Below are 12,227 nucleotides of genomic sequence, written 5' to 3' on the forward strand. Positions count from 1 at the left end.
AGATTCAATGCAATCCCTATCAAACTATCAAAGGCATTTTTCACAGAACTAGAACAAAAAATCTCACAATTTGTGTGGAAACACAAAAGACCCCGAATAGCCAAAGCAGTCTTGAGAACGAAAAACGGAGCTGGAGGAATCAGGCTCCCGGACTTCAGACTATACTACAAAGCTAGAGTAATCAACACAGTATGGTACTGGCACAAAAACAGAAAGATAGATCAATGGAACAGGATAGAAAGCCCAGAGATAAACCCACGCACATATGGTCACCTTATCTTTGATAAAGGAGGCAGGAATGTACAGTGGAGAAAGGACAGCCTCTTCAATAAGTGGTGCTGGGAAAACTGGACAGGTGCATGTAAAAGTATGAGATTAGGTCATTCCCTAACACCATACACAAAAATAAGGTCAAAATGGATTAAAGACCTACATGTAAGGCCAGAAACTATCAAACTCTTAGAGGAAAACATAGGCAGAACACTCTATGACATAAATCACAGCAAGATCCTTTTTGACCCACCTCCTAGGGAAATGGAAATAAAAACAAAGATAAACAAATGGGACCTAATGAAACTTCAAAGCTTTTGCACAGCAAAGGAAACCATAATCAAGACCACAAGACAGCCCTCAGAGTGGGAGAAAATATTTGCAAATGAAGCGACTGACAAAGGATTAATCTCCAAAATTTATAAGCAGCTCATGCAGCTCAATAACATAAAAACAAACAACTCAATCCAAAAATGGGCAGAAGACCTAAACAGACATTTCTCCAAAGAAGATATACAGACTGCCAACAAACACATGAAAGAATACTCAACATCATTAATCATTAGAGAAATGCAAATCAAAACTACAATGAGATATCATCTCACACCAGTCAGAATGGGCATCATCAAAAAATCTAGAAACAATAAATGCTGGAGAGGGTGTGGAGAAAAGGGAACACTCTTGCACTGTTGGTGGGAATGTAAAGTGATACAGCCACTGTGGAGAACAGTATGGAGGTTCCTTAAAAAACTACAAATAGAACTACCATATGACCCAGCAATCCCACTGCTGGGCATATACCCTGAGAAAACTATAATTCAAAAAGAGTCATGTACCAAAATGTTCATTGCAGCTCTATTTACAATAGCCCGGAGATGGAAACAACCTAAGTGTCCATCATCGGATGAATGGATAAAGAAGATGTGGCACATATATACAATGGAATATTACTCAGCCATAAAAAAAAACGAAATTGAGCTATTTGTAATGAGGTGGATGGACCTAGAGTCTGTCATACAGAGTGAAGTAAGTCAGAAAGAGAAAGACCAATACCGTATGCTAACACATATATATGGAATTTAAGAAAAAAAATGTCATGAAGAACCTAGGGGTAAGACAGGAATAAAGACACAGACCTACTAGAGAATGGACTTGAGGATATGGGAAGGGGGAATTTTAAGCTGTGACAAAGTGAGAGAGAGGCATGGACATATATACACTACCAAACGTAAGGTAGATAGCTAGTGGGAATCAGCCGCATAGCACAGGGATATCAGCTTGGTGCTTTGTGACCGCCTGGAGGGGTGGGATAGGGAGGGTGGGAGGGAGGGAGACGCAAGAGGGAAGAGATATGGGAACATATGTATATGTATAACTTATTCACTTTGTTATCAAGTAGAAACTAACACACCATTGTAAAACAATTATACTACAATAAACATGTAAAAAAGTTTTAAAATTAAAAAATTAACATTGTCATCAATCATCTTCCAGTTGCCCTTAACCCTCATACCCTTTTAATGGCAATACCTACAGAGAATAAATTTTTCACTATAACTGACCCCTGTAGCACCTTTTTCAGCATCTCTGTGGATTGTGAAAGTAAAATTTTATTTGCTTTCATGTGGGAAGGACAATACATCTGGACTGTCATGCCACAAGTCTAGACTAAAAGCCCTTCCTACTTTTTACAGATCCTAAAAGCAGATTTAGCAGGTGTCATTTTTCTGTAAGTGTCCATCCTTTTCAATAGGTTGATGACCTTCTTTGCTCGTCTTCCAACGGGGCAAGTGAGCAAGACAGCATCCATCTCCCCAAGCTGTTAGCAACTAAAGGTCATAAAGGTCTCTAAAGAGAAATTACAACTTATTCAAACACAGGTCAAATACCTAGGACCCTTGATCTCGGATTAAGGACTCCTTTAAGACCCTAATAGGATTCAAAGTGTCTTAAATTTCCCATAGCCACAGACCAAAAGACAACTTTAAAGATATTTTGGGCTGACTGGATACTACAGAAACTGGATACTTAATTTTTTAGTTGCCCAGCCTCTCAAAGCTTAAAGACAAGATCCTTCAGAGTGGGAAGAAAACGTCTTTAGGGCTCCAGAACCTGAAAAGTGGACTCTGCAGTCCCCTGCTTTAGGACATACTAATGATTAGCTTCCCCTTTTCCACTTCATGTTCGAAAGAAGAGAAATGGCTTAGGAGTGCTTACTCAAAGGCACAGAGGTCAACACCAACACCTTGGATATTACACTCAACAATCAGACCTGTAGCCAGAGGCCTTCCTCCAGCATGAGAGCTATTTCAGCAGCAACAGCCCTGACAGCGTCAACTGAGGAAATAATCATGGGCTCTCCACTCACCATCTATGTTCCCCCATGCGGTAGAAGGCTTGCACAATTCTCATCACACTCAACACCTTCCTGCAAGCTGTCTTACCCCGCATGAAATACCATTACTGACTTCTCACACAACCCTTTCCCGCTACAACAACTTCAACCCTGCAACCCTTCTCCCTTTACTTAGTGACAAAACTCCTCATGACTGTCTGACCCTGACTGATCAGTTATTAACCCTCAGAGCTGACTTATAAGAAACCACTGTTGCTAACATTGAGATTTCATGGCTTACCGATGGTTCTTGTTTGAAAAACGGCAAAGGAAAATATTGTACTGGGTATGCAATCATCTGCTCCTTTGAAGTAACTGAGGCAGCTCCACTGCTGACCGCTACTTCAGCCCAGCAGGCAGAACTCCATGGTTTAACTAGAGATTGCACCCTAGCAGAAGGTAGAACTATGAATACGTATACAGATTGTCGCTTTGCCTTTAGGGTAGCTGAGGACTTTGGCATGCTTTAGAAACCAAGAGGATTCTTAACCTCAGGGGGAAGCCAGATTAAGAATGAAAATTGGGTCAATAAATTGTTGGAATCGATCCAACTTCCATCTATCCTAGCCATCATTAGGGTACCTGGGCATCCAAAATTAAATTCAGATGAAAACAAAAGAAATAACTTGGCTAATCAGGCCACAAGGACAACTGCCTTACAAGCCACCAAATCTCCTAGGAGTCATTTCCTGTGCCTCCCTGCTGCCCAATGGTCTAACCCTATGACACTGACTCCTTGAAATAACCACTGGAAATTAAAAATTCCCCCCCAACATGGGACATGACTTTCTGGGACGGGTCCATCCCAGCAATGTGAGACAAAGCAAATCTGTAAGTTGACTGGCAATGCTTTTAGAGAATGATCTTGATCAAAAGGGGGATATGTGACGTAAGATGGAGTCACTTATGTCAGGGGGTTTTAAAATGAAGCTGGAAGGCCACTCAAGAGGTGGACGTTATGCCTGTCTCACCAGGTGGAACCATAAACGTATGAACTGGGCCACACCACAGATAGTCCAAGAACTCTGCAAGAACACCTGCATCTTGTCACAGTAATGAACTCTTACCTCCCTCTAATGATAGCCTTAGCAATCAATCATGTTTAGTCAACTAGGTTCTGCCTTCAGCTCCAACTAAAATTCTTTGTAATGCAAACCTCCCTTCTTTACCATTTAAAACCCCTGACTCGGGCTTCCCTGGTGGCGCAGTGGGTGAGAGTCCGCCTGCCGATGCAGGGGACACGGGTTCGTACCCTGATCCAGGAGGATCCCACATGCCGCAGAGCGGCTGGGCCTGTGAGCCATGGCCGCTGAGCCTGCGCGTCCGGAGCCTGTGCTCCGCAACGGGAGAGGCCACAACGGTGAGAGGCCCGCGTACCGCAAAAAAAACCCAAAAAACAAAAAACCCCCCAGAAAACCCCTGACTTTTATTCCCTAGCAGACACTGTTCAGATTGATACGCAAATCTGTGTGTACCGAATTGCAATTCTTTGATCCCAAATAAATGCACTGTGTTTGATTATTGCCTCCTAGGTTTCTTCAGGTTGACAAGTACAAGGAATGAATCTGTACTACCCACATCAGTCTCTTGGTTTTATCCATGTTAAATTTTAACAAACCAAAGAAAATGTGCCATTTTTGCTTATTTTTCTCCCCTCAGAAAAATCCCTAATATCATCTGCTAAGCTGAACAACTGTATCTGTAATAACCTTTTTTTTAATTGAAGTACAGTGAATTTACAATGTTTTATTAGCTTCAGGTGTACAGCAAAGTGATTCAGTTATACATTCTTGTTTTCAGATTCTTTTCCATTATAGGTTATTACAAGACATTGAATATAGTTCCCTGTGCTATACAGCAGGTCCTTGTTGTTAACTATTTTATACATAGTGGTATGTATATGTTAACCCCAAACTCCTAATTTATCCCTCCCACTCCCACTATCCCCTCTGGCAACTATAAGTTTGTTTTCTATGTCTGTGAGTCTATTTCTGTTTTATAAATAAGTTCATTTATATCATTTTTTTAGGTTCCACATATAAGTGATATCATACGATATTTGTCTTTCTGTCTTTCACATAATATGATAATCTCTAGTTCTATCCATGTTGCTGTAAATAGCATTATTTCATTCTTTTTTATGGCTGAGTAATATTCCATTGTGTATAAATACATCTTCTTTATCTATTCATCTGTTGATGGACACTTAGGTTAACTTCCATGTCTTAGGTATTGCAAACAGTGCTGCTATGAACACTGGGGTGCATGTATCTTTTCAAATTAGAGTTTGCTCCGGATATACGCCCAGGAGTGGGATTTCTCGATCATATGGCAGTTCTATTTTAATTTGGCAAGGAACCTCACTACTGTTCTCCATAGTGGCTGTGCCAATTTACATTCTCACCAACAGTGCAGAAGGGTTCCCTTTTCTCCACACCATTATTATTCCTTTTCTCCACAGCATTTATTATTTGTAGACTTTTTAATGATGGCCATTCTGACTGGTGTGAGGTGATACCTAATTATAATTTTGATGTGCATTTCTCTAGTAGTTAGCGATATCGAGCATCTTTTCATGTGCCTGTTGGCCATCTGTATGTCTTCTTTGGAGAAATGTCTATTTAGGACTTCTACCCATTTTTTGATTGGGTTGTTCTTTTGATATTAAGCTATTTGTGTATTTTAGAAATTAATCCCTTGTTGGTAGCATCGTTTGCAAATATTTTATCCCAGTCCATTGGTTGTCTTTTTGTTTTGTTTATGGTTTCCTTTGTTGTGCAAAAGATTTTAAGTTTAATTAGGTCCCACTTGTTTATTTTTGTTTTTATTTCCATTACTCTCGGAAACGGGTCCAAAAAAATATTGCTGTGATTGCTGTGATTCTGCCTATGGTTTCCTCTAGGAGTTTTATAGTATCCAGTCATACATTTAGGTCTTTAATCTATTTTGATTTAATTTGTGTATATGGTGCTAGAGAAGTGAACAACTATATCTGAATGTGAGAGTATTCTCTTCATTAATAAAAATAATTAACAGGGAAATCTAATACAAAAGTGACCACAGGCATATGGGGTCTCATATTCAAGGAACTTGAAAAGAAAGATAAAAGAACACACCCTTGAATCTACTTTTGGTCACAAACTGTTTCCTGATACATATGTACCTCTCTATATAAAGTCAAATTCTAACAATGAGAACTATTTAACTACATTTTCAGATTCAAAAGATTGCTACAAACTCACCTCATACACAGCAAGATCTATACCTGCATAAGGTATGATGCCTAATAAATTGGGAACGTAACCTTTGTAAAAAGCTCCCATGCCTTCATGTTTCAAAATCTTCTTGGCACAATCAAACATCCCAGAGTATTGTCCAGTTTTGCCTACAGCCAGCCTGGTTTTCAGAACCTGGTTATGAGAGAATATAATGAATATTATTATTCACATCAACGCTATCATCACAGAATTCAAAAGACGTCACTTTACAAAGAACAAATATCTAGCATACATTGTCACTCAAATGACTGTCCAGTTTGTTGATGTGTTCTCTCTCACAAATTATCTCTCTTAAGGGTCTAAGACCAGAGCCAAGAAGATCCCTTTTGCTGTAAAGATGGTCTGAATTAGGGCAGTAGCAGAGGAAATAGAAGATAATCTATTGACATCTTAACAAAATTGTGATGTATTAGATATGGAGGGTGGGGAAAATGGTAGTGTAAAGGATGATCCCAGTGTTTCTAGCTTGGAACTTGGGATGGGGCCGGCAGAGAAGAGGGAAGGTGATGCTATTAACTGAGATGGAGGATATAAGAGGAAGCCTAGGTATTGAGTTAGGACATTTTTTGAGGGGTGTGTGGAGTAATATGAACAACCATGTTAAGATGCCTGCAAGGAAAGCTATATGAATATGCATACCACAAAGGTGAAAACTAACAGTATTTCTTAAGCTTATCAGTTATTGAAAAACGCTTTGTCATATCAATAAAGATATCCACATCTACAATATTATTCTTGCTCTAAAGCAGGAGTTGGCAAACTTTTTCTATAAAGTAAATATTTTCGTCTTTGCAGGACAGAAATACCAGGTCTCTGTTGCATATTCTTTGGTATTGCTTTTTCGTTGTTGTTGTTTTTAAACCACCTTAAAAGGTAAAAATATGAAAACCATCCTTAGCTCAAGGGTTGTACAAAACAGTCCACAGGTCCATGGTTTGCTAACCTATGCTCTAATAAAAGGATGTCCAGTTAGGATTACCACCACCTAATCAAATTCTAAGGTTCCATTACGAACTTTATGGTACAGAAACTCTTTGGAGAGGAATGGGTGCTATAATTCTTATCAACACTATGGGAGCCAGCCTCCAAGATGGCCCCCAACTATCCCTGCCTCCTGGTATTCACACCATGTGTAGTCCCCTTCCACACTCTACCAGGCGTGGTCTTTGTGACCAACAGAATAGAGCAGATGTGACCAAAGATTGCAGCTTCTATCTTGGGTGCTCTCTTTGATGACTGATTTGGAAAAACCAGCTACCATGTTGTGAGGATACTCAAGCATCCTATGGAGAGGACCCTGCAATAAGGAACTGATATCTTCAACCAACAGCCAGGGAAACCTGGCAACAAACACGTGAATAAGCTTGAAAACAGATCCATTCCCAGTTGAACCTTGCAGTGACTGCAGCCCTGGCTGACACCCTGCTATAGGCTGTGAGAAACCCTGAGCCAGAGGAACCCAGCTAAGCTACACCCAGATTCCTGATCCACAGAAACCGTGAGATTATATATACTTGTTGCTTTAAACTGTTAATCTTGGGATAACTTGTTACACAGTAATAGATAATAATACAAACACCGTTCATGCAATCAGACTTCACAATGGTACTTACCTCCATAGGATAAATAAGTGTCTGTGCAGTTGCTCCAGCCATGGAACCAGAAACGAATCTCTCAAAGGTTCCTACTTTTTGTCCTTCCTCAGTAAGCAACTTCTTGTACTGTGTAAATAAAGTTTTAAATGCACATTAATACCTGCTACAGAATGAATTGTGTTCTCCCCCCCCTTTCCCATCCCCCCCACAAATTCATATGTTGAAACTGTAACCTCCAATGTGATAGTATTTGGAGCTGGGGCCTTTGGGAGGTAATTATGGTTTGATCATGAGGTGGGGCCTCTCTCTCTTTCTCTCTTTCTTTCACACACATGCTCACTCTCTCCCTCCTTCCTTCCCTACCCCTCACCCCTGTCTCTCTCTCTCCCCCCAACATGTATGCACCAAGGAAAGGCCATGTGAGCACACAGTGAGAGGGTGGCCATCTGCAAGCCAGGGAGAGAGCCCTCACTGGAAACTGAATTGGTCAGCACTGTGACGACAGACTCCCCAGCTCTAGAACTGTGAGAAATAAACTTCTGTTGTTTAAACAATCCAGCGTATGGTATTTTGTTATGGCAGGCCAAGCTAAGACAATACAAAAATACAAATCAGCTCCTAGAAGTCAATTGACAATATGATGTTTCTCAAAATGCACATTAATTATTAATTGTTAATGCACTGCATTAACAATATCTAACAGAAAAGCAAGGTTTGAATGCTAATACATTCAGTTTACTGGACAGTGATTTTCAAGTTAGAATTCCACAAAACACAGATGATCCACAGAGGGGACCCGGTAGCTCCTTTGCTAAAACAGATTCATCACAACGTTCTTCCTCAGATGCACAGGTTAATAAAGTGTTCACAATTTTTAGATATTTTCCCCATAGTTTTCCTTCTTTTAAGATGAGTTTATTTTCACCAGTATAAGTAAAACTAATAAATAAGTGACAAATATTAACAAAACAACTTAGAAAGACAGTTTTTGTAGGTAATACATTTAACCATACTAACATCTCGACCCCAGAGCCCACCTGGCCCACCAGTACTAAAGCAACCGACATGGCTGATCTGGCCAAAGGGGGAAATCTGGCACAAATGCAGCCGAAATACCGATAGGGCAGGATGTTAACATCATGGGCTCCACAGTCAGGCAGACCTGGGCTTGAACCCTAGGTCTATGTGGCCCTGAGCAAGTTTATGAACATGTCCACATGCAGTTTCCTCATCTGTGATAACCCCAGTTTCACGGGGTTGTTGAAAGAATTTGATCAGATAATACACGTAACACAGCACAGTGCTGGGCAAATGGCAAATGTTCAGTAAATGTTATTGTTGTTGTTATTACTAATATATTCAATATTGTCTTTCTACAACTTGGAGAGAAAATCTCTGTCCGAACACAGACTGTGGTTATAAGCCAGGTAAACCAGATTCCTTCTCCTAGAAATGTGAGGTGGGTCTACAGGTATAATTAGGCACTGACACCTGAGGGAGAAATGGATAAAGCAATAGAGAAGCAGACACATGGAGAAGGGACAGGTCAGTGAGGTTCCACTTTCTGCACTTCCTGAGGCTCCTCCCCTTAATGCCGCAGGCACCTCCAGCCTGCTTCCCTGAGCCAGTCTCTGTTCCTTGGGATCCAAAGAGCTCAATGCAAAAACACAGGAATACTTTCTCCTAGTAAAACTGTGTTTCTCTGCTCATGATAAAAATTAAATATATTACGATTTCACAAAGTTCCCCAAATAGCAGATATCTGCTTACTCCCAAAGATCAATGTTTCCACAGGCTCTATTTCCTGAACTGCACCAGAATGTTAACCAAAACTCCCTTCTGCGTAGGCCCTATTGATTTTCCTGCATGTCAGATTATCACAATCATTAAATATAATTTATTGAAAACCGTCCTGCATATGAACAGGAACCTCAGAGACATCGTTTACATAGTGTACCCCCATCCCAAAAGCACCTATCAAAAGTATTCTTTAGTGATTGGTGAATAAATATTTAAAGTGTAGGGGTTTGGGGCTCCTGCACCCCAGAACATACAATGCACAAAGGTAAGAGTTGAGGACAGAGAGCCTGTACAGGGTTAGGCAAAGGGACAGGTGCTTAACACTACGTCATCAAGCTTAATTCCTACCCCAGAAAGGAGGTAACAGTCACAGAGACTTTAAGTGGCTTGCTCAAGGCCACAGAATTTGACTTTCTCAAAGATGACTTAGCTGTGCTCTCAAAGCCAGCCTAAAATCTTTTTCAGGATTTTAATTTTCTTCCTTCCTTTCTTTCTTTCTCTCTTTCTTCCTTCTTTTCTTTTCTTTTTTCTTTTCTTTCCTTCTCTTCCTTCCTTCCTCCCTCCCTCCCTTCCTTTCTTTCTTTCAATTTTCTTTGTTTCTTTCTTTTTCTTTCTTTCCATCCATCCTATGTATCTCAACTGTCTCTCCATTTGTTAGAATACCTATTTCAACCTTCTCCATTTTCCTCCAGCTTCCAATACCGCTTCCTCCCTCATTCTCAAAAAAAGTCCTTTCTTGGGAACTCAAGGAAGAACAGAGGCCACCAGGCAAGGATATCTTGGTATTCCTGCCCACTTCCCACACAATCACCCACATCCACTTATATCTTTTTCTTCCCAAGCTGACATGAGAACAGTCCTCCACACAGTCAAAGGCTAATCCTGCCAGCAGACTGGTTAGTACCCATTTCTCCCCCAGCCCCTCCACCCCCCACTCCCTAGTCCACACACATACTTCCTCTGAATACCTGCTGCACTTGTCGTCAGTCTCTCCCACTTATATTTTTTAACCTCCTTCTTTGTATTGACATGCTTCCTTCAGCCATAGGCATGTCATCAAAATGAAACGTATCAAAACCCAACATGCTTCTAACCTATCACTCTCTCTCTCTTCTTTTCTCCTTCCCTTCACTGAAGTCAAGCTCCCGACAAAGGTGTCTACTGTCCAGTTTTCTTCACCTCCTGTTCACTTCAGCTCATTTCAATTGGTTTATCATCTCATTACCTCACTGAAACATTTATACCAAGCTTTCTCGTCTCGGAGCTGGTAAATTCTGAAAGATAAACTGTTTATTGTATTTAGTACCCTGCAGTATTTGACCCTTCATGGAACCCTCTTCTTCCTCTGACTTCTAGGCCGTCACTTTCTCTGGATTTCCTCCTGTCTCTTTGGCTTCTCTTTCTCAGTCTCCTCTACAAGTTTCTCCTACTTCTCCCTGGACATATCCCCAGAATTGTTCTCATTCTATAAGCCTTCCTGAGGGCTCCATTCCAAAGGCTTTTCACCTCAATCACATCCTCCCTGTCCTACTGGACAGCTCCTTGTACGTGTTACAGAAATAGCTCAAACCCAGCATGCCCAAAATGCAACCTGTCGTTTTACCTCAAAATCAGTTCCTCTTGTTCCTCTTATTGTGTTCTCTACATACTTAGTTGCTCAAGTTAGAAACCAGAGTATCACCCTTGATTCCTCTTTCTCACCTCTACATTCACTCAGTGAGTTCCGTTCTTTCTATTTCCCAAAATAGTTTTCAGTTCATTTCAGTTTTTCTTCAATCACTACAGCCGTCTCCTTATACTGGTCCTCATCATTTCTTACCTGAATTCCTGAAATATTTCCTTAAATAGTCTCCCTGCCTCAACTACAGCCTCACTCTCTTCCAATACCTCTTCACTTTTTCTCCACATTGATCTTTCTTAAATGTAAATATACTTATTCCACTTCCCTATGTAAGATGCTTCAATAACCCCCTCACCACATTCGGGATAAAATCTAGACTCCTATCACATCTGGCTCCTGCCTATCTGTCCAGCCTGCTTTCATCATCATCTTCCCGGACACACACTCCACTACACTTAAGCCCAGTGGACCACCTTCAGCTTCCTTAGTGAGTGATGCTCTCCTGTGCCAACATTTCTGTCCACAGGCTGCTGCTTCTGCTCAAATACCCATCTTCCCCTTCATCTTAATGGACTGAAGACTCACACTCATTCAATGAGGATTTACTGGCACTGGGCAAGGTGCTGGGAACACACACCTGAAAACAGATCCTGCCTAAGGAAGCTCACAGTCTCCTTAAGAAGAGAGATAAGTACTGAGATCATCAGAATTCAGTGTGAGAGTGCTAACAGAGGGAAACAAAGGGAAGGTGTCCTGGAGGAAATAACTCCCGAGCAAAGTCTTGAAAGATGTTCACCACCATATGACCTCTAGGAAGAGGAATGGTGTGTGTGTGTGTGTCACTGGAGTGGGGGGTGGGGGAGGGATGACTGTAAAGTACCCTTGGGATATGTAAGCGGAGATGCACAGATATGCAGTGCTCAGGTGGATGTGCAGGTATAGAGACGAAGAGAAGAATGTTAGAATGGAAAGCAGTTAGAATGCAGATGGCAGCTGAAACCATGGGAACACAACACCGTACTGCCACCCTGTTCCTGATACAATTGAACTGCTATGGCAATGAGGACCCAGATGGACTGCAGCTTTATCCCATGTTGATGTGTTTAAGAGAGCTGCGTACCAGGCTGAAAATATTCTTTTCTTTGTTTTCTAAGCTATTAGTTATTCAATGAACAAGACCTACCTGAATACAAAAGTGAGCTAGTTAGGTACTCTAGGAAATTTGAGAATATATATGGCATAACATTTATGCCAAGGTAGTTTATAAT

At 40.9% G+C, this 12,227-nt stretch overlaps 1 protein-coding gene across 1 annotated transcript in view; it reads right to left on the bottom strand.

The window, feature by feature from the left end:
- The window catches only part of SLC25A24 (solute carrier family 25 member 24), a 58,870-nt gene that overhangs the window by 12,662 nt on the left and 33,981 nt on the right, over window positions 1–12,227 (bottom strand). The window contains exons 7-8 of the mRNA XM_032606414.1: window positions 7,557–7,664; window positions 5,908–6,075 (exon numbers count right to left, since the gene is read on the bottom strand). Coding sequence (XP_032462305.1) covers window positions 5,908–6,075; window positions 7,557–7,664 — 276 coding nt within the window. The remainder of the gene's footprint in view (window positions 1–5,907; window positions 6,076–7,556; window positions 7,665–12,227) is intronic.

This window comes from Phocoena sinus, chromosome 1 (genome assembly GCF_008692025.1).
Source record: "Phocoena sinus isolate mPhoSin1 chromosome 1, mPhoSin1.pri, whole genome shotgun sequence".
Taxonomy (NCBI): Eukaryota; Metazoa; Chordata; class Mammalia; order Artiodactyla; family Phocoenidae; genus Phocoena; species Phocoena sinus.